General features: G+C 48.6%; 1 protein-coding gene across 1 annotated transcript; it reads right to left on the bottom strand.

The window, feature by feature from the left end:
* Window positions 1-4,879: 4,879 nt before the first annotated feature.
* Window positions 4,880-11,170, bottom strand: ZIC5 (Zic family zinc finger 5). The gene is made up of 2 exons (XM_087726756.1): window positions 9,910-11,170; window positions 4,880-5,482 (listed from the first exon to the last, which is right to left on the bottom strand). Exons 1-2 carry the CDS (start codon window positions 11,168-11,170, stop codon window positions 5,031-5,033), a joined length of 1,713 nt encoding a protein of 570 aa, XP_087582882.1. The 3' UTR covers window positions 4,880-5,030.
* Between the last annotated feature and the right edge of the window lie 11,967 nt (window positions 11,171-23,137).

The raw sequence follows: 23,137 nt of genomic DNA, 5'->3' as shown, positions 1-23,137 counted from the left end.
GGTAGCGGTAGCTCTGAAATTGTGTTCTGTAGTTGAAGGTAATGGGTATCGTAGTTCTGCATATCGGGCCTGCACCCAGGGGAAGCGGATCGGTTCACACGCTCGAGTCAGCGGTTGGGGCAGCATTCAACATGGGCTTTGTTCACACAAGCCACCTAAACCTGTTTATTGAACTAAGTCATACCGTAGCGTAAACCCAGCTAAATGGCCTGGGTGTCTACACCACAAAACCACATAGCCAGATTATCCAAGCGAAGTTGAACCAACGTGGTCTGGCGTGGTCTCGAACTGGTTCTGTTTAAGGATGTAACTTGGAAAGAACCGGTGAAATGTGGAGCTCCGTGAAGAGCCAGGCCGGCTCTCCGTTGACGCGGCGATCCCTCATTCCATAAAGATTTCTAGCAAATCAAGCGGCCAATACGGATTCTGCACCGGGCAGAGGCTGGATTCCACGGCTTCTTTCGCCCCTTCCAGCCCTAAGAGCAAACCAGCCGGGTTTATTGGCAAACGGGACGGGGTTTCTAGGCTGAAACCTTCCGTCTGAAACCGAGCCATCCCGGGACAGCGCACAAAGCAAGCGCTTTAGAACTCAGGCCCAGTAAAACCTGGACAGGGAGGGCGTTTGTTTGCAATCCGCTGCCCTTAAAGAACACACAGGCGGCCAACCCTTCGGGCGGAAGCAAGACAGTCCCGCCTCTCGCCAGTTCATTGCATCCTATTTTACGCACACTCCCTCCCTCCCTCCCCCTTGCCTCTTTCTCCCTCCTTCCTCTGCCTCTCTTTCTCCCTCCCTCCCCGTCTCTCCCTCCCTCCTTCTTTCCCCCTCCTTCTCTTTCTCCCTCCTTCCCCTGCCTCTCTCTTTCTTCCTCTCCCTTTCTTTCTCTCTCCCACTCCCTCTCCCCTGCCTGTCTTTCTCCCTCCCTTTCTCTCTCTCCCCCCCTGCCTGTCTCTTTCTCCCTCCCTCCCCGTCTCTCCCTCCCTCCTTTTCTCTCCCCCTCCCTCTTTCCCCCTCCCTCCATCTCTCCATCCTTCTATTTCTTCCTCCTTCTTTCTTTCCCTCTCTTCTTTTTCTCATTCCCTTCCTCCCCCCTCTCCCCTTTCAATCTCTCTCCCCCCACCCAGCACCACTGTTACCGAAGGCATAAATTGTGCTGATGAAAGGCTGGAAGACCCACCAAACAAAAACAAAACCAACTCTGGGCCTGGCAACGGGCGCGAGGCTCACTTCTCTCCCCACCCCCCGCCCCGCGTGCCTTCTTTTCCCCTCCACCGCCGGTCTAAAGATAAAGTGGATCGCGGCTAATTTAAAGGTTGGTTTGTGTGCGAGCGAGCGAGCCACCGCTTCTCCCCCGCCGACAAGAGGCGAGGGCTTTGAAGGTAGCCAGTTCCTTGTCAATAAGTGCCTTTTGTCTAAGCCATATTCAAATGGGAAAAGCATGGCTCGCCAATCGCCATAGAAAGCTTAACCCACCATGAACATTGTCCAAGCACCGAGCCTTCCGCTCCGACCAGATTTACTTTGAAGTGGGGCGCGATGAGCTGTAGTCAATTTCAACTCTATAGACTGGGATGGGGGAGACGAGAGGAGGGGCGTCCCCCCAGCAGAAAGCAAGCGGGAGAAAACTTGTTTTAGCCTCCATATTGTCAGATACCTTTCATCTCTGATATATTTCCCATAAATGATTGGGGGGGGGAGTGAGGGGATTTTGCCCTATCCTCCTTTTCAACTTCTCTTTCCTCTCAACTGCAGCCTCACCCAGTAGCCAGTTCATGTTTTCCCCACCTTTATCACCACCACCCCTTTCTAAAATAATAATAATAATAATCCATGAAATCTTATTTGCAAACCTCTTTTAATTTCGGTCATTCCTTGTGGCTGAAAAAATGACCACCACCACCACCCCGAGAATTACAGTGATACATTCCAACCAGGCGTCATTAGGAAATAAGTTGGGAGAAGCCTATTTGTGTAAGGCAAATTGTAGGGAAAGGGAGATAGGTAAATTCTAGCCAATCCTTCCTCTTTCCTCAAGATAAAACCCTAACCAGTCCCCAAACCTCTCCAAGAATCTCTAAGAGTGATCTCCCATTGTTTATGATCCCACTATAGTTAGATGGAAACGTACTGCAACATTTCAAATAGCTCGTGGTGTATGTTGCTCAAACCAGATTTTTCACTCATTATTTGCTTAGAATGCAGTTTGAAAGGTTAGGTTGGTTAAATAAATTGCACCAAATTGCTTTCCAAGAGAACACCACAGATCTTTGAAATAATATTGGTTAGGAACACTTTAATCCTATTTCATATTTGTTCTTACTTTTTCATCCAAGGTGGGAAAAATATTGAAGAGCAGGTCATGTTATCACCTGCCCTCTTCATCTCTCTTCCAACAATAAAGCACAGATGTGAGATATAAGAAGAATATTTTTATTTCACTTAAACTTTTTTTTACTTATGTATGATCAGGTTAACAGATGTGAAGGAGGTACTTATGTGTTATTTTTAAAAAAAATTGTGAGAAAGCCATGGAACAATAAAGAAAGAATACTACAGCCCTAATGATAACCTCAATTATTTGGAAGTAAGTCCATTAGAACCAAGTATCTTCTTCCTAGTAATTGTGTACCTCTAAAGATGTTAAGTTTCACATTAAGCAAAACACGAGGGCTGGTAATAGTGCAATTTTTCTTTCCAAAAGGAGGACAAGAAAATAAAATGTATAAATTAAAAATAACGCATTTAAAATCAGCAAGACATTTTTTCCCCAAAATAAAGACTGGCAAAACTTAAATTACCTTGTGAAAGTCCAGGCCTTTTCCATTGTATTTTTCTTAGTATCTGAATGGATTCCAAATAAAGAAATGGAAAACAAGCAAACATAAGTTTAAAAGTGGTTTGTATTCAAGTTCCCTTTATATACTTATGGGTATAGATATTAAAATGTCCTTTCCTTTGTATAACAATATGATGAGGGCATTTAAAAACTTTCAGATGGACAGCACCATGCACTGGACTAAAAAACAAGTATATATCTATAAACTACTGAACATCAACACACTGCACAGCAGACATGCAGAAAGCATCTGTTTTCACATTACATTATTCATTCAAGTAACTTGAAAAATAGGGTGAGGTTTCCTCTGAAACAAACCACAGAATTATAGACAGCTTTCACCAAAAGTATAACAGTCTTCTTTGGTGTGTTCTGTATGCTATAAAAAGAAAAAGGGGGTGTGGGAATGGAATGATATCTAAAAATTTAAAAAAAATAAATTAATTTAGTTGTACAAAATAAATCACTTCCACATACAATTTATAACAATGACAAGACTACGTATTACAATACAGGCACATTAAAAAAAATTCCCACTCATTTCTACAAGCCCTGGGAATCGGTAGGCAACCAGTTCCTTATTCAGTGGTCTCTGAGGATAAATTAGTGCTCTTCAGAATATCTGTAGGGTGTTTATGATGAACCAACATTTTGCATTTGAAATGTTTCACTAACCACATCAGAATTTGTCAGTGTTCCATGACCTTTCCCTTGAATAGCTTGGCAGCGAGGCCAAAGGTAATTTACTTTCCCCCCACCCCATTCCGTTTATCCATTTACGACAATTTACTTTGGTCACTGAATCATTGCATATAATTACAGGTGGTGAAAAATATGAAATCGCTTATAAAACCTTTGTATAAACAAGGATGAAAAGCTGGGCCGTGTAAAAAATATTCTTTCAGAAAGAAAGATTATGTTTCTCCAGCATTTATAACTCTTTCAAAAGGAAGAGGTGGACAAGAGGGAGAGGTGCGATCCAGTGCTTCACTTTGGATTCCATTCCCAGACATTGTTCTCTCATAAATCTAATATACTTTGATTCAGTGTGACTGGCTCACAAGTAAATATACTCAGATGCACGGTCTCAACTAAGAAATAGGCAAGGATGGATTGTTTTTAAAAAGGAGAATTTATAAACGAGTCCTGCTAAAATAGTTGCCTATAAATAACACCAAAATCAGTGAGAAAATTGCTTTCAGGTACCTTGAATGCCTAAAACAATAATAATTGCAGCATTTACACTGACACCAGCAGTATTTTATTTTTCCCCTCAGTCCCAAAATTAGAGCTCAGGGAAGTTTTAAAAATTAGATTTTTAAAAAAATGAACACATGTAAAACTAAAGACCTAAAGATATGGAAATATTGATGTCCTGAGGCCATCCTATAGATCAATGCAGATTATTGTTTATTCTGAATATAAATATTTAGCATAAAAGAACGAAAAGAGAAAATCTGGCTTCTTGTGAAATCTTATTCAACTGGGATTGCAATGCTCACTCTTTCCTTCAACTACCTTTACCGGGAAGTAAGCACCATTTAAAGATATGGCCCAATCATTTATGCAAACATTCTTAGTATTAACCTTCAAGGAGCAATTATAACTAGGAATAGCCAGAGTTTCAACATTAGTGTCAGTCTGATGCAAAGATCAGTTCAAGGATTATATTCATGTGCTCCATTTTGAGATCTTGGGGAAATTTAAAAAAAAACCAAAGGCAGTGAACAAAATACAGAGATCACTATATGATTGGGAGGAAAAACAATTGGCAGTTTAACAAATGACAAATGTAGAGCGGAATAAATCTTTCAAAGCTTATAAAGCTTACTCCTGGCATCAAGAGCATCCATTCACTTATACTGCAATCATAAACCACATTTCTGGCTTTATTTTGGAAAACATTTTCATGGGACTGTCAAACTGGCTGCGCATAAACTGCAAATCAAGCTATGCCTTGAATCTCTCCTTTTATCCTTATAGACTGGTGGGGCTGAGGGTCAGAAAAGTAATGCGTGTTGGGTCATTCTTTAAATCCAAATTGGTTTTAAAAAAAGATTCTTCTTTTAATAAAATAAAAAAGAGATAAGTCCAATGACTTAAATTAATTACATATACAAACACCATAGGGTTTCATTTAGTTAATAAATAGACCAAGTGAAAAAAAATGGCACATGTGTATGCCATTCGAGAGTTCTAGTGAATAGTTCTTGACTCAGAGTTCCCGTAGGTCTCTTCCTCCTCATCTTCCTCCTCAGAAGAGGTGGCGTTACTGGATGGGGTATGGAGGTGGTTGGCCACCCCACTGGCCTGGCAAACGTACCATTCATTGAGATTGGTGACCTGAGGAGAAAGGCTGGTAGGCTGACCCCTTCCTGAGTCCTGAAGTGGGGAAAGAGGGGCACCCAAGGTTGTCCCCACGGGCTGGTACCCATGAGATCCTGGGATAGGAGAAGGTGGTGGGGATTTGCAGTGGATCTTCATGTGTTTTCGCAAAGAGCTGGGGTGAGTGTAGGATTTATCACAGCCTCTGACTTTGCAGAAATATGGCTTGTCACTGGTGTGGACATGGGAGTGTTTCTTTCTGTCACTGCTATTGGCAAACTTCCTGTCGCAGCCATCAAACTCGCATTTAAAAGGCTTCTCCCCTGAAAGACAAAAACATCTATCATAGGTCTCCTTGTGGAAAGAAAGAAAGGATGAAAGCCAACCTGCTTGCATTTACATGTCAAATCAAACACTGGGATGGTGGAGTCAGGCTCTAGCAAAGGTGGTTTAAAGCAGCTTGTAAAACTAGAAAGGGAAAAATGGAAGATTATATTGCCATTTCTCCCCCTCCATCCTTTCTCATCCCCCTCCCCCACCCTGCTTGCCACATGCACATTTTTTCAGGATCATCATCACCATCTCTCAATAATCAGGCCAGCAGCATGTCGAGGTTTAGATTTGCTTCAAAGCACAATCGATACCATCCAAGAACATTTTCGAAACAATGATCCAATACAACAGGACTTTCAGACAAACACTTCCAGGGCAAGAGAAAAATTGCTCCTCATCCACATTCTCCATTCTTATTAAAAATTATAAATTGATGATTAAAAGAGGGAGGGGCTTGTAAAAGCTAAGCAGGGAAATTGACCTATCTTCAGAAATATATAATATATAATTTTATACACACACACACACACATAAATACATATACACACACACACACACACATATATATATATATATATATATACACATACATATATACACATACATATATACATACATACATACACACATAATTTCTTCCAAGAGCAGCTGTTTAAACATGTAATTGAGTATTTTTTAAAAAGCCACTAGGTTCTCAGGCCAGCTGCATTGTCAGATAGGAAGGCATTCATTTCCCCTCTGTGTCATGCTTTGCTTTACTTTACTGCTTGCCAATGATTGGGGAAACTGTCCACTAAAAGGGCAAAGCAAGTACCCTCATAAAAGGAAGGAATCTGCTGTGGAGGAAGGATCTCACTTCCAGGGGAGTGGGTGATGTCAGAAATCTATAGTGACTCCCTTTCAGTGGGCTTAATTGCAGCTTAATAATAAGTGCAACTTCAGGCTGTCTATTCAGACATAATTCTAACTTTCCCCCGTTTAGAAGCGACAAGAATTCTCCTCTAAAAGGCAGAAAGCAAAATCATCTGCAAATCTGACTCTTGATGCAATTGAATTATCTGGATGGATCCCATAAAGCCTCACTGTCCTGCTCTGGAAGGGTAAATATTTTTGTTGGTAACACTATTATAGTAAAAAGAAAAAGGAAGCTTCCTTTTGCTATTTTACTGGTAGAAGGAAAAATACAATTCTTGCAGCCAGCAATAGGCATAAGTGGCATTCAGGTGGACAAGAAGGAAGTCCCAGCCTTCAACTGGACTCTCTGCAGGGTGAGGATACCAGCTACAACGCCAGGCTTTTCTCCTAACTACCGCAAACAACCACCATCTGCTCTTTCAGGCACTGCATTCCTCGGGAAACCCTTTTCCAGCGCAAATATTTTCCTGCAAGGGGCCGAATTGCAAGCGGCGCTGTTTAGTTCAAGCGAGGCAAGGATGAGACTCTCCTAATATTGCTGCGTGGTTCGTAGAGGCTTCCTAGGCCTTGTCAGCCCCCCACCCCACCCCCACCCCGAGGGATATCGGCAGCGGCCGGGGAGAACGCGAGTCGAGACCAGCCAGTCCTGAACTTTCCCTGAAATACGAGGCGCCCTCGGGAGACAAGGGGCCTTCTTGGCGAGATCCTCCCGCAGAAGCGAAGATGTTCCCACGGCGAGACTTCGCTCCCCCCGCGTTTTCCCTGGCGCGTTTGGCTCGGGCTTGCAATCCATCTTGCTAGGGAAGGGGGCCGCGTTTCAAGGGAAAGTCATGCGAGACGCCTCCGCCGGCCTGGCTTTTGCCTTCCTTTCCGAGGAAAGTTCTCGGCGAGGGACGCGCCACGGCAGCACCCGGGGCTCTCGCTCCGTCTTCCGGGCGCTATGGGGAGTGAGGGACCGGGCGTCGTTGCCGAGGGGGCCGCCCGAAAATTCGCGGCTTGCAGAGAAGTTCCCAAACAGGCCCGCTTTTCTCCTGGAAAGGGAACCGAGTTCAACCCGGAGAAGGAGGAGGAAGGGGACGTCGTGGAACCGGAGCCTCGCTTTTCCTGCGCCCTGAGAAATCCAGCTTTCACTCAAAGGAAGTACCTGTAGCTGCAAAGTTGAATGTAATGCATTCAACTTCGCAACTACTAAGATTGTTGGATGAGCAGGCACAAAAACAGCCAGGGAAGCCTGGGAAACAGGCCCCTCGTCAGTCAACAGGCTGCTCATTTACCACTAGTTTATCAAGTACTTAGAAGGGGAGGGCTGGCTGGGCAGCACGGGGAACAACTTAAGGAACAACCTAAAAGCCAACCATCAACACACCCCATCAGCATCTAAAAAGTCACATACAACAGGTATCCTATAAACACAGAGAACAGAACATGCTCTGCTAGAGAGAAGTTCCCTGAAGGTGGGTTCCAGCACAGGTCCGAAAGTTCAGAAGACAAAACCTCTGATCCCGGTGATCCACCCAGGCTGGATCCTCCAATATTATCCTGGGACACATATATTCGCCTGTATTCGGAAGCGATCCCTCTCCTCTTCTTCTTCCTCGAGACCAGCAGCTGGGAAAGGAAGAGAAAAGGCTCCACTTCTGGCCCAGCCACGGCTTCCCTCGGCCTCACCCACCCGCAGCGTTACCTCTGCCCGAACCCCCTGCGCTCTGCAACCAAAGGCACAAACTTCCTCCTTGGAGCGGGGGAGAAGAGCCTTCTCGTCTGTCGGGATGCTGGCTGGCTCTTGTCTTCGGGAAGGCTATTCGGAAGAGGGGGGAAACGCACCGCGACCAGGGCCCGCAAGAGCCGATCAGCTCCCTGGCCGGCCGGCGGTCCTGAAACTCTTCCAGTCGGCTAAGTTGACTTCCCATTTCCTCCTCGCCTTTGTCCCGCCTGACCGAGCAGGCAGAGGACGAGCCCGACGTTCCGGTTCCCTTATAGGCAGGCAGCCTGGCGCCAAAGGGATCGCCTTCCGAGCCTCTTTCTCAACTACACCTACCCGGGACAGCGAGACCTTGGAAAAGTAGCCTATCCAGTGGCGGAGGCTTGAAGGCAAGGGGAAGAGCCCCCAAAAAATGCGGGCGGGGAAAGACCAGTTAGACAGACAGACAGACAGACAGACACACACACACACACACACACTTATCTTGTCTCTCCGCCGGGTGGCAAGAAAGAAAACGAGAAACAAAGAATTTCTGCACCCAAGAGGGAAGGAAGCGGAGAATCATTTATTCTCAGACCTGCGGGACACACAGAACCCTCCTCCCTCCTCCCCACGTTCGCCTTTCCCTACAGGGCTCCGAGAAGTCTGTACCAGAACAGGCGGCAGCTGCGCGCAGCCAGATGGGTTTGGTCGGGCAGATTCTCCCCCTAAAAATCGACCGCTCTGGTCGCCTGGGGCCATTTGCTTTGGCGGCTGAAGAGCGCATTGCACCTTGTCCGCCTTCTCTTTCTCTCTCTCTCTCTCTCTCTTTGCGGCAACACACAATAAATCAGGAAAACAATTAGATGAACTCCCCCCCCCCCGTGCTGCCCACCTTCCCCATAAAACGTCTCCGGTGGATAATATCTGTCTACAGGCCACTATAAATCCCAACTGCCTTTTAAGGGGAATCAAAAGGCTGTCGCAGATCAAAACCAAGCCGTAAAAGTTAACAGGGCCGTAAAAATCCAGTTCCACTAAAAAGCCTCACCCTCTCCTTATAGTAGCCACAGGAACAGTCGCCTCCCCTTCTAGGGCCTCTTCTTCTCCACTTTCGGAGAGCGTTGTAAAAATGTTCCCTTCGGCCAGCATATAGATACGCGCATCTCTTTCTATCAAACGGCTCCAAAACAGACCAGAATCATAAAGGCAACTAGAAGAATCGTGCCTAGATTTTGAACGTTAAAAAAAAATACCTTAACCAAAGGCTTCTTACATCTCAACCAAAGTCGCTTCTCTGGATTCCACATGAAAGACACGTCACAATTCCACACACACACACACCCTACACTAAAGAACACAGTGGAAACACCCCACAACATCCGATTTCAGAAGAGAAAGTTCAGACCGCGCCGGTTCTTGGTTCCTGTGGTTTTCTCATTTCCCCAGGCGGTTTGTGTCCTTCCCAGGCCTCCCCAGCATTCTTCGTCTGCCTGGTGAAGAGTGTTGTGGAGCTGGAAAGCTCGCCAGCTGCCCAAGCCTCCCAGCTGGGGGCTCTGAAGCTGCTTCCCGCACTTCCAACACAGGCGGAGATACGACATAACATAGATGTTTTCAGGGAAGCCTTTCGCTCGCGGCGGTGCGGAGCGATCGCGCCCAAGAAATTACTTATTCGTGGTTTTTTTAAAAAGTCACATGTCTGAACCGACGCAGGGAAAGAGGAAAGGAGGAGGTGTTGGGTTGGAGGAGGGAGAGAGAGAAGAAGAGAAGCCGAGCTTCGCATGGCCGTGAAAGGCCCCACGAAGGAAAGAGGCCACCCACCTGTATGAGTCCGCTTGTGGATCTTGAGGTTCTCGGAGCGGGCGAAGACCTTGCCGCATCCCGGGAAGGGGCAGGGGAAAGGCTTCTCGCCCGTGTGCACGCGGATGTGGTTGATGAGCTTGTACTTGGCCTTGAAGGGCTTCCCTTGGCGGGGACACTCCTCCCAGAAACACACGTGGCTGCTCTGCTCAGGCCCCCCGACGTGCTCCACCGTGACGTGGTTGACCAGCTCGTGCATGGTGCTGTAGGTCTTGGAGCAGGGTGGCGTCCCGCCGCCGCCCGCCTCGGCCTCCAGCCACTTGCAGATCAGCTCTTGCTTAATGGGCTGCCGCATGTAGCGCAGGAAGGCGGCGGCGGCGGCGCCCGCGTGGTGCGGCGGCTGCGGCGGCGACGCGTGGTGCGCATGTGCGGGCGGGTGCGAGTGGTGGTGCTGCTGCTGCTGCAAAGCGGCCGCCGCCGCCGCTGCCGCCGCCAAGTTGACCGGATAGCCATGCGGGGCAGGGCCGTAGGAGGCTTCGGAGCCGGCGGGCGAAGGGCGGAAGGGCTCGATGCGCCCGTAAAACTCCGCGGCGGCGGCGGCAGCGGCAGCCACGGCCAGCCCCAGGCGCATCTGGCCGTTGAGCGGGTGATGCCCGCCCGAGGCGCCGCCGGGATGCTCGTGGAGGCCCGGGAAGACGGCGGCGTGGAGGTCCCCCCCAGCGCCGTAGGTGCCGGCCGAGGAGATGAACATAGGCGAGCTGGCGGCCGCCGGGGGCTGTTGGAGCTGCGGCGGATCCCCCCGCAAGCCCGGCTCCCGCCGCAGCGCCAGCTCCCGGCCCGCCGCCGCGTAAGGCTGACTAGCCGAGCCGGGAGACGCGCCGTTGGCGCCAACTCCGCTGCCGGCCGGTTGCAAAGAGGCGGCCGCGGCGAAAGTCGCTTCGGGGCTGGCTGGGCTGAGCTTGAGCGCCCCCGCCGCCACGTGCTCGGGCCCGAAGGGGGCGGTAGCAGCCGGGTCCGAAGAGCCCAAGTCCCCCGGGTGCAAGGGATGGAAGCCGCCGGTGGCGCCGCCGCCGCTGCCGCCGAAGGAGTCGGCCAAGCGCAGGCTGGGACTCCTCTTGCAACTCAGCGCGGGCTCCATGCCGCCTCCGCCTCCGCCGCCCAATGGCCCATCGAGCCGCGCGGGGGTAGCCCGGGCCTGGGCCAGCCCGGCGGGGGCCGAAGCCTTCCTCCCCCTGCCCGCCGCCGCCGCCACCGTCACCAGCGCCGCCGCCTTGCCAAACATGGAGCGATTAAGCGGCTCTTTAACTTCTTTTGTCTCCTCCGCTTCCCAACTCGGCTGCTCATTCCATCCGCTCCCCGCTCTGGCCTCCAGCGATTGGCAGAGCGCTCGGCACATTTGAGCGGCGCGGTTGGGAACCAGAGTTTGGAAATGTGCGCGGGTGGGATTGGAGGGAGACCGATGATTGGCAGAGGCCAGGGCAGCGCGATTGGCTCCCATTCAGGCCGGGCGCTCAGCGGGGAACCGCCCTCGCGCTCCTGCCTGCGTCCTCTCCCCCCTCCCCCCTTTTTTTCTTCGCACTTGCTCCGCAGTTCCTTCTCCCCCTCCCTCCCCCGAAATAGTTGCCCTCGGCGGAAAAGCGAAAGGGAGATAAAGAAGGGGGGAAAGTTCGCGCCTCGTCGCCGAGGAAGCGCCAAGCGAGCGAGCGGCCCGTGGCGGCGGCCGAGGCGGCTGACTCTGGTCCAGAGTTGCGTGGGGAGGAGCTGGGGCTTCCCTGCCACCTGTAGGGCGCCGGGTTGGCAGCTGAGCCAGGCGCTGGATGGACGGTCCTTCCGCCTGCCTGCCTGCCTGAAGCCTGCAACTCAGATTTGGGTCTTTGGGGAGCGGCGCCTGTCCAAAGTCTTGTGTTTACAACAGGTTGTTTCTTGGCAAAGGCGACACACAGGCGCGTGGAGGAGGATGGTGGTTAGAATAATCCACATTAAGAGCTGCGCGTCGTTGACACTTCGGCGAGAACGGCTTATCCTTGTAGGACTAGGGAACATCCCCAGTTCCAAGGAACTTTCCCTACCGAGTCATCCTGCTGAGACTGTCCGACTTCAGTTCTACGGAGAAGTCCTTGCGCCAATCCCCGAGAGAGCCAGCCCCACCCGATCAGACATGCCATTTTCCACGCGGGCACCGAAAAGGTCCAGTGGACCAGTACTCCTCATTAAGGACCCAGGCACTGACCTACCCAAGGCCGTCTCGTGGCTCCAAAGAAGCCGCTGTTTTGCAAGAGAGGAGGCGACGAGAGGGCTGGGGAGCCGCTGGGGAGAATTGCCAGCGCCTCTTTCTTTAGAGAAAGCAAAGCCTCCATTGCTGCAATCTCTGGGGCAGAGAGAATTCGTTTTCCAGAATTCCGTCTCAAATGATCGAGTCTCAGAAAGATCCCCCTTATTTAGTTCTTCCCCGCATTATCATCGCCGCCTCCTCCCCCAGTCCGCTGAATTAATTCCACAAATGTTAAATCGTTACTACGTCCAAATTTATCTCGCGCCTTTCGGATCTCCTCCCCTTCCAACTTTCCCTTCTGTTTCTTCAAACCGTTTCCTTAACCCTTTGGGGAGGAAGGATGTGTGACATCTGACATCTCAAGAGTGCTTTTTTTCTCCCCATAAAGTTTGCCAGGTCCTTTCAAGAAGGCACTCGAACCGTTTTCAGAAACAGGTGGGGGGAAAAAACCCCAAGGAACAAGTTCTGGTCAGAAAAAAAGGAGCGGAGGGAATGGCGGGCCCCCAAACTGTAGCTCCTCCCCCTCCCCTTCGTTTTTCTTACATTGATGCAAATAGATTAATTTTTGTAAATCCCTACGTTCTAAGGAAATGAATGCGATTCCTCTCGCAGTGGGGGCCTCTGGGAATGGCTAAAGCAAGCCTCTACCATTTGGGAACGGAAAGTACCCGCTCTAAAAAACCCCGGAGTGAGGGATACGATTCGGAAACGGAGGGGGAAGGAAAGCGGCCCTTTACAGTCCGCGTGGGGAGCTCCAGCTGCTGCGGGAGGAAGCCTCACAAACGGGCAGTGGCATTTCCTTTAAGAAAAGTTACTAGTCTAACTTAAATAGCGCGCGAAAAGGCGCGGCGGGGGGGGGGGGCTCTGGCGCTTGGTTCGACACTAGGCTGTTTTTTGTTTTTTGGCGAAGGACTTGCGTCTAATTTGCCACAGTCGGAAACGATGCGGAAGGCGTCCCACGCCAAGTTCAATTCTCCGTGCAATAAAAATTGCTAGACTTTCCTTGAGTTTTTAGCCTAGAGAGAGTGGGAGGGAGGAGAGACCCCTTCTACCAGGAACCGCCCAGACTTTCTCACTTGCCCTCAGGTCGCGAGATAAGGAAGGGCCGCCCGGGTCAGTCGTTACAATCATCTGTTAGGATCTGGCCACCCAGCGAGTAACAAGTGTGCTTCTCATTAAATGTGTTCCTGAGTAATATCACTTGTCTTTCCAGGTAAAGCCCGCCGGATCCAAAGGACTGGATTCCCTAGTAAGCGTGTTTAGGATCCCAAGTGTCTAGAATAGATAACACTTGTCAGTGATTCTTTCACCGTTGTGCCATTCCATCTTCCTGTTAGGTTGGGTGCTGAAGGAGGAAAGGACCTTACTTGAATTCTCAAAATTAAACTGTCACGCAAGTGTCCCAGGTCAACCACAGGCCTGAGTTACAGTTCTACAGCTGCGCGCAGGTCCCTCGAACCGACGTCCCCGTTCATCCTCTTGTCCAGCGCAACGACATGATACGGAACTGCGCGCGATTTCGAGCTTCTTAATCCAAATTGCTCTCCCCATCCATTGCTTTCTTGAGAGAGGTGTGTGTGTCTGTGTGACCCCATCTATTGCTTTCTTGAGGGGTGTGTGTGTGTATGTGTGTGTGACTTCGCTGCTTCAAGGCTGGAAGGAGGGGGGAGGATCGTAACATTGCATGCGGGAATGGCCGTCCGGTTTGGGACAATATATGGACGATAGCGAAAACTTCTTGGTCGGACCGAATGGATGGGAAGCTGCTGTGGAACGACAGACGGGGCAAGCTGTTTTTGAAGAGGCCTGACTCTGTCAACACGCGCCTTGAGGATGTGAGACTGGCACCTAGTACATGCAACCCGAAGCCAGGCAACCCAGGGGCTAAGAAGCCCATCCTGTGAGCCAGACTGTCATTTTTGTTACCTCGGGCCAAGCAGCAAATGAGTGCAGGCGGAAGACTTGTTCCCTCCCAACCATTATCATCATTATCATCATCGTCATAATCATCATAATCATCCCTGTTATTATCTTCATCACCACCGTGGTCGCTGATCGTTAGTGGACCAAGGAAAGCGTCTCGTCAGCGCAAGGTACTAGCAGCAGCTAGAGAGACCTTTATTCCTCAATCCTGGAGTGGGAAAGCAGCAGGCTCGCTTCTGAAGACAGTAAAGCAGGGAACGAACCGCGCCGTTGTTATGAAGCCACCGCTATGTAAAACCGGGCCTGTCTGGCCAGGATTCCCTCTTCGATATTGTACATACAGGGCGAAACATTCGCGTTTTACTACTGTGGGCCATTCAAAACCTACCAGAGGAAATAGGTTGACATTCATTCATGATTTCGGTATATAAGGGGTGTTTACTTTCATGCTGAAACACCTGTTCTTCCATTTATTTCGCCAAATACAGTATATTCCCCAAACCAATTACTGTAATGAGCCTCTCCATTCTAGTTTGTTTATTTGTTTTGTTTATCTCCCTTCCCCTCCCTTTCTATTTCAGTCCACGGCACGTTTCGTAAATCAGCTCTCTAGAGTTCGTGTTTTTGTTTGCTTGCTGTTTAAGGCATTTGTTTGACGGTGGCATTATGCAAATATATGATAATGATCTCGAAACCCATTTGCAAGTAGTTGTCTTTAGTGCACACATGTTATTGATATTCGGGAGGTGGGGACGATATTCTAGAATAGAGAAAAATGCCTTCTGGGGAATAATTAAAACGAGAGAGCAATTAACAGCTTTTCTCAAGATCCTTTAAAAAGCCCTGCCAGCAGAACAGGCAGCACATTCTTCAGGCGCGCGTGCGTACACACACTCTCTCTCTATAGTTGTATTAGTCAACATACTGGGTGAAGTCAGTTGAAGTTGGGTTAGTTTTCATTTTGATTAAAGCCCTTCCCTCCTTCTTTCCTTCCCTCCCTCCCTTCCATAGCTTGATATGTTACGTGCACACACCCCAGCTGGTCGCTTTATGCTCAATGTGCTATGTATGGAGAGCACAAAATAATAATAATTCAATAATCGGGTTAAGTACGTTGTCAAAATCTACCATGGGAATCGGCTAGGAGAGCAGAAGAGATAAGTGTGAAGAGGACAAGTTATTGTGTAGAAAGAACAACTAATTCAGCTACGATTTTTTTTTAGATCCTGACTCCAGGATATTTTTGAAGAAATTCGTATGATTCCTCTCAAATAAAGGAGTTTGGGAGAGATTGATTTTCTCTTTGTTCACAAGTATCTGTTAGTAAATTTAATGTCCTCACCTCCATCCCTTCTTCCACAGGAAATAGAATCCCGCACCTCTCATACGGCACACACACTTTGTCCCAATGAAACCAGTAAATTAAGTAGCTTGTCCCAGCCCATTTCTATACTAGTGATTTTACTGCGACGCCCAGCCGTTGCTATGGCGATCTATCTACCACTAATGAAGACAAGCTTTCCATTGCTATAGAAGATGTTATAAATCCCTCGTGTGGATTTTGAGCTTCATGGATTGTTTGATTCTTGATCCTTTTTGCCTCAGCTAGCTTCCATTCAAAATATTTTCTGCTACTGAAAATGTAAGGCTTATCTCTCGCATTTAGAGCTCTGCAGTGTTCATTCAGCAAATCTTTGCTGTGTATAAAAAGGAAGGAGAACCATTAATCAATGGAACAGCTTTTTTCCCAGAGTTGTGGGTGCTCCCTCACTGGAAGGTTTTCAAAAATAGACTGGACAACCATTTGACCAGGGTAAGATTTCTTGCCTTGAGCAGGATTGAACTAGAAGACTTCTGTGGGTCCTTCCAGCCCTTTGATTTTATGTTCTAAAAGGGTTACATTTCACTTGATCTTATGTCACTGTGTTAAGAACGGGTTAAATGCATTACTATAAGGCCCTTGGGCTTTTTTTTTTTTTTACTCTTCAGGATAGAACAAATGTGGGGTATTCAGGTGGGTCCCTTAGCCTGATCCGAAAGCTGTTTCAAATCAATGGCTGATGTATCCAAGTAATAATCAGTATGCCAAGCAAATAGATTTCCCTGGTTAAAAACTGCTGCTTCCTATGCTTTGTCTCAGTTCTGGATCAATTAAGCTGAAGCAAGCCGCTTTTTCTTTTCTTCCTCTCTCATACAAAGGAACGTGCCTCCACCTCCATTCCAAACACACACAGGCATACTTACCGAGATTCTAATTTGTACAGTTGTTGTGGTTGTGTTGTTATCTGGCATGATCTTGCAGGTTAGGTGCCAGTGGCAGAGAGATCTGCAGGGATTTATCAGAGCAAAGCCGAGCTGGAATGCACGCAGCGACCCCAAGAAACCGCACTTAGCATTACAATCCTAAGCACATCCTGTTCAAAGTAAGCAGCACCTCGAGTTAAAACGGGCTTTGCTGTTCCGTGGCACTATATTGAATCTATTGGATCGCACGCCGAAAGAACTAATGAAGGATGACTGCGAGTAAAAATCCCCCTCCTTACTTCGGTAGGTTTGCCTACTACGGAATTTTTGAAATAGATTTGGAAGGAGTATGATACGTTTATTTACGTGGGGGGAAACCCAACAAGGTTTTCGCTTGAGTACGTTTTTAAGAATCAGTTGTTAAGCTTTAGTTACACACCCGTTTGTTGGCAAGTCCAGTACATATATTATTTAAAACACTTCTAAATAAACTCCATCAACTTGTGTTGTACACGTTCTACTTTTTTCCCCTCAACCCCTTGGGGAGAAGGATACGTGGCCCTAGCACATACAAAAAAATATTCATGTGATGATATATTTAGAGATATCACCCACAACTATTTGTAACGAATGGAGTGAAAATACCAATTCTGTTAAGGGCTCTCTGTGCTTTTAGCTCTAATCTGCTTTCTTGATCAGAAATTTGAGGATGCTTATTGGACTGCAAAAAAAAGGTTAAAACAAACAAACAAACCAAAATAACATACAGAAACCCACTTCAGCTTTGAATACATGCAGTGAGATTGAGATTTCTGTATTTTCAAAAATGAGGATCTGGTCTTGAATTTTTTTCCTAAATATGGTGATAAACATGATGGCTGCCATTTTGGGTAATATTGCTTTACAATGAAGCTAATTTAATTGAACTTATTTCTGAACCAGCTGATACAAAAAAATACCTTGAAGCTTTCCAAAATAATTTGAAATGTGTGTATGTGGCTGCTCAAAAATAAATCTATAGAATTCAGTAAGACTTACCCATAGTTCAGTGAGATTGTAGCCAAAAAGCTAAATTCATGCTGCATTCTCTCAGATTAGCAGCCAATATATTGTCCCCTAATTAAAAGGAATATTATAACTCTTTTTAATAGTGAAAAGATAACTAGGTTGTTAAATGTATGGTATTACAGAATAAATACCATCTGTCTCTCTCTGTATATAGAATATATAAATATATTTCTATCATTTATCTATCGCCTCAACCTAACCATCTTTAGGCAATTAGAGATCAATTTATCCATCTGAAATTAAACTGTCACATTCAAAGGGATAGAGGAAAGACATCATTTGTAATCGCTGCCTCTCTGTATCCCAGATTTATTCTGTTTCTAATATTGTCTCATTTTGTGTATATGTCAGTGTGCATTTTACTTTTAGAACAGTAAATGTTGTCAAAATTAAACGGTTGTCTCTGGTGATGATAGAGGTGCATCTCCCCCCTCCAGTCCCTTATTTTTCAGCAACGTATTGGAAGAAGCTTTTTTGAGTTAAATCAAGCAGTGACATTTTGACGTCTTCCCTAAGTATAAGCAATATGGTTCCCGGATGCTTCCCTTCCTTATGAATGTCAGCAAGAAGGATCTGACCACAGCTGTAGCAAGGGAGGGAAAAGCATCCCCAAGCTGCCACTTGTTCTGCATTCCCAGAACAAGGCCAGCTGGCCAGCCCCACAGCTGGAGAGAGGCCGCAAAAAGCAGGGCAAGGCATGCCAAGGAAAACCTCAGAGTCTCTTTCATTATGCATGCTTCCATAAAAGGATCTGATTTTTGTAAACAAACAAGCAAACAAACAAGATTTAGTCATTGGGTTAATTGTAGATTTAGTCATTGGGTTAATTGTACTTCCACTCAAAGTGATTAATTTCATCAAAGTTGTGCGTTTTTGTTCTATTGACACTATTGACACCCAGACACACACAGTTTAGGTGGATTTAAGCAGCTCAGTACCTGGGCATCTGGAACCCCCTCTCTCATCCTCTTCTCTTCCCCAAAAGCCTTGTGCTCCAAATGGCCACAGCCTCGAGCCAAGGGTGAAGGATAAATGTTAATAGGATTGAAGGGGGAAGGTGAAGATGGCTTCTTATTTGACCTCTTTGGCTATTGTGCACTCATGTTGTTTTTAAGCACTGTCTTTCAGAAGTTATATATCTTTGGCTGAGATTGGCTTTCTGTCAGAATGATGGAAAAAAAGAAAGAGGGGAGAGGATCGTAGTGGTTCTGATGGTGGCCACTCCAAAGTGTAGATTACATAAGGACGCTGCCCTCTGCAGACCCTCCCCTCTTCTGGTCTTCAAAGGTCAGAGGTTGAAGGGCCTAGAAATGGTTGATCTTGAGTTTGGGAACCTCCTGTTGATGAGCCTGTTGAATTTGCAAGCTCCTGTGATACAGACAACAATCCTAGGCAAGCAGATCTGAAGAAATTGGTGGAGGGGGAGAGAAAGACCCTCCTCCACCAATTCATAGTAATTTGGGATGACTTTACAGGCTGAATTAATAACCTAAAAAATGGAACGTTACCAGGAAACCTTATTCATCCTCTCTTTTTCCTTTCTCAAAATTCCTCTCCCACCACAATTTAAAACAAACGCACTGCACAATTCATGCAAACTCTAAACACTTTTTATTTGGAAACAAATCTAATCAACCTGAGGAATAAACAACTCCAGCATAGGCCTCAAGACATTATCTGACAGATTCGGATCTTAAGAATGAAAAACATTTTTTAAAAAGTTTGGGTTTCAATGGGAAACAAACCAGCCTAATAACAATAGACGGGCCTTGTTAATCTGAGGCACATTCAAGGGGGTGGGGTGGGGCGGGGAGGACCCCCTAAATAACATGGAATTAATTCTCAAGCAAGCAGCATTCTGTATTTAAGATACTTTATCTTTGGCTGGGATTTAAGAGTACATTCCACACACTTCCTTAGAAAATATTTCAAATTCAGGCTGCAGGTTTACATTTGCTTAGCCTTGAGTAAATCCAAGGAAAACCTAAGAAGCATCCGCAGGTTTGGGAAGAATCGGAAAACTGCAGTTCTCCGTGAGAAAAGGTTTACAGCAAAGCAGAATTTGGATTCTCCACATTTTGTATATACTTTTTTTCTGTACAGTTATCTCCATGCAGGGGCCTATCCCTCTGGCCCAATAAAATCTGTTTCCGCACCCAAGGAAGCGGGAGCTTCTGCAGAAACCCTCCGAGAGGCAAAAGGATCTCATGGGGTCCCCCCCCCACTTCCTGTGATTCCAAGGCATCAATTTCAAGGAGCAGGATTCTCAAAGTGGCCGGTTATGGGAAATAGTAAGATCACCAAATATAGCAAACTCTGCCACCTTCTCAGTCTGGGAAAGAAAAAGGCAGAAACGGGAAAAGAATTAAACTTACAAGCCAGGGACGTCTTTTCCCAAGAGTTGCTCCCGAGAAGCTTCCCAGACCGTGCAGACCAGACTTTCAAGAAATGCCTCCGACGGACCTCCCTTCCCCAAGGAACTTTGCCTGCCGGCTGCTTTCTCTCCTGGTAAAGGCGGCGCTGCGAAGGCTGCCCTTCGGCCAATGGCCCGTGAAAGAGACGGCAGGCTCGTTTCTAGGAGCTTCTCTCTCCCACCTCCACCCACCCCTTTCCTGGTCACCCCCGTGACATGGTTGGTGTGTGTGTGGGGGGGGGGGAAGAACGAGAAAGTTCTGCGGTTTGGAGACAAATAAAGCGGGAGGGGGAGCAGCAGCAAGAAGGTCGGCGGTCAAGCTTTGAACTTTCTGCAGGGGAAGAGGAGAAACGAAGTTTTGGAAGAAAAGCGCAGAGTTAGAGCCCACGGAGTTTCCTGCTGGAAGGAACTATTTTATCCAGACACTCAAGCGTCCTGGACAATCAAGAGGGAGGAGGCCACTATGAGGGAGGAAGGAAGGAAGGAAGGAAGGAAGGAAGGAAGGAAGGAAGCAAGCAAGCAAGCAAGCAAGCAAGCAGGGAAGGAAGGAAGGAAGGAAGGAAGGAAGGAAGGAAGGAAGGAAGGAAGGAAGGAAGGAAGGAAGGAAAGGAAGGAAGACCACCTTCACAACCTTTGTGGGAGCACTCCCTTCGCTTCTTTGGACAAAACAGAGGAAGCCAAGACGCCCTTTTCCCATTACCTTCCCTAACACCGGGTGGAACGGATCCTCGAGCGGACGAGTTCAGGCCGCGTACACCGCCTGTGCAAATTGCGCCGCGGTCAAGTTCGCCCGAATATCGGGAGCTCTGAAGAGGCCAAGACCGGCTTCCCCGCTGCTGCCGCCACCTCTGGCCCGGTTTTTTTGCCCGCCGCCCACAGACTCCCGATTCCAAAAAGGGACGAAAGGCGAGCCTCCGCTATACTGGCTGGCCCGATCGATAAACGAGAGGGCGCGTCTCTCGGGGTTGCCCTCTCCGCCCTCCTCCTCCCCTTCCTCCGCCTCCTCCCGCCAGCCGGTCAGAGAAGCGGCGGCGCTGGGCAGCTAGTCTGGCCAGGGGACGCGGTAAAAGCCGGTGAAAGGGTCGGGGCTCCCGCTTCGCCCTGCCGAGGCGGGGAAGCAGTGAGGGGGCAGCACTTCGTCTTCAAAGCCCTTTTCGGCTGTCAAAGAAAACAGCCTCGGCTCAGGGCAAAGAACCAACCTCTGTCCCGGTTTACTTCTGAGTAGCTGGGAGTAAAACTCTTCTTTATTTCATAATTATTTTCTGCGTGCGTGTGCGTGTGTGTACGCGCAGGCTCCCCCCTCGAAATAAAGCATAAATAAAAGAAAAGGATTTGTCCAAAAGTACTGTTAAATCTTGTGTATGTATGGCGTCCTGTCTACGCGTCCATACAATATATTTTAATTATTTACGGCCAAACTAATCTTCCTTCCAAAATCTGTTTAAAAACAGGCTCATGTTAAGTAGTAGTAGTAGTAGTAGTAGTAGTAGTAGTAGTAGTAGTAGTAGTAGTTAGTAGTAGTAACAACAACAACAACAATAATAATAATAATATGAACATAAGAATTGCAGAATTCTGCGATTGTAGAATTGTAGCTTCATAAAATAAATGGAATTTCAAAGGAAGAACTGCTTTCCGGATTTTCTAGAGCCGCACAAGCGGGTTATTTCTTTTGCTAAATGGAAGAGAAAAGATGGCGCCATTACTTCTTGTTACTGTTGTTGTTTATTTCAAGATTGCTGTTTTGTGGGGTCAATTTACACAAAATAACGCAATCCAGTTACGTTGCTGGTAGTAGCGAATATTGGGAATTTTCACAGGATGTTTTTGGTCGATTTCCATCCCCTCACCTCCTTCCAAGAACCGACAGCCGATTTTGACCCAGCTCCTCTCATCTCGCTCCTTCGTACACACGCGCGCGCGCGCGCGCACGGATCTATCAACGCCAGGTTGCAAGGCCTGCCTGCCTCTCCGCGCTGGCCTCCCCGACGTGCGGCCAGCTGCCTTGCCCCCTCCTGGCCGCCCCCAACCGGCCCTCTCTCTTCCTTGACACAAGACGCAGACATCTCTATTTGCACCCGAGCCTTCCGCGCAGCCTATCTCCTGGGAAGGGAGGGGAGGTGGCTTAGGAACCCCCGTCGGTTTCGGCCAAGCCCTAGGGCGTCTTCCGAAGAGGACTACCGCTGCCTGCCTCTTCTCGCCGAGCCATTTCCTACTAGCGGGTCTTCCTTCTTGGCCAGCCGCTTCCCCAGCCTCCTGCCCCACCCCTTGAAAGTTCAGAGTGACGGGGTCCCTTCTTTTCTCCTGGGGGAACTGAAGTCCCCGGGGAGGTCCTACTTCTTTGCTCCCTTCTCAAGCTGTGGCCGGCGCTCGTTGCGGGCAGCGGTCTCCGATCGCTTCCTCCCTCTCCCCGCCAGCTTGTTCTCTCTGCCCTCTGATCCAAAGGTTGCCTGTTTCTCGCCTTGGTTCGGAGGGAGGAGGTGCCCACCGGGATTTGGAGACCGCTGCCCGCTACCCGGGGCGAAAGAGAGGGGGGGGAGAGAGGGAGAGAGAGAGAGAAGAGGCGGATCGGAGCCAGAGACTCGCGAGTAGCGATTAGCCCATCTAGGGTGGGGAAGGCTCGGATTGATGGGCCGGAGCGACCAATGAGAGGGCGCCTGGAGAATGGCCTGGCTGCTGTTAAAGGGGGCGGTGGGAGAGGAGCTGCCAGTCCAGCCTAGCAGCTAGCGGGAGAGGCTGGGAGGAGATGCGGGTGGAAAGCGGGGGATAAAAACCAGCCACCGCAACGGCGCCCACCTCAACAAGGAAACGAGGAGGAGAGGCGAAGGGAAGACCAGGGAGGACGCCCCCCCCTCCGCGCGCGCCAAAGAGAGAAAGGAGAGGAGGAGGAGAAAGGACCGGCTCTCCCCGCTCCCTCTCGCGGTTGGAGTCTGTCCATGGCGGGCGCTAGCCATGCCTGAGGGGGACCCGCGCCCGGCCTGAGGGGCCGCACATTGGGCACTTCCCACCGCCCGCCTTATTGTTCCGGACTGCCTTCTTTTCTCCTTGGCCTTTTTTTTTCCTTTTTCTTCTTTTCTTTCAATCCCCCTCACCGCCCTCCTTCCTTCCCTCCCTCCCTCCCTCCCTCCTCCCCCGCCCCCTCCCTCCTCCCCAACTTCAAGTGAGCGGTTGGGGGGTTGTGGCGAGGAAAAAGGCGCCGGTTTCCTTCCTCGCTGAGGAAGCCACGGCGGCGCCTTGCAAGTTTGGAGCTGGTCAGGCCAAACGAATGGCGGGCGGCGGCGAAAGAGAAGGAGGACAGTGAACCCAAGCAGGGCCGGGAGGGGGAGCGG

This window comes from Thamnophis sirtalis, unplaced genomic scaffold (assembly GCF_051295495.1).
Source record: "Thamnophis sirtalis isolate CommonGarterSnake01/CBP01778 unplaced genomic scaffold, rThaSir2_p1.2 scaffold_12, whole genome shotgun sequence".
NCBI lineage: Eukaryota > Metazoa > Chordata > Lepidosauria > Squamata > Natricidae > Thamnophis > Thamnophis sirtalis.
This window is presented reverse-complemented; position numbering and strand designations above follow the sequence as displayed.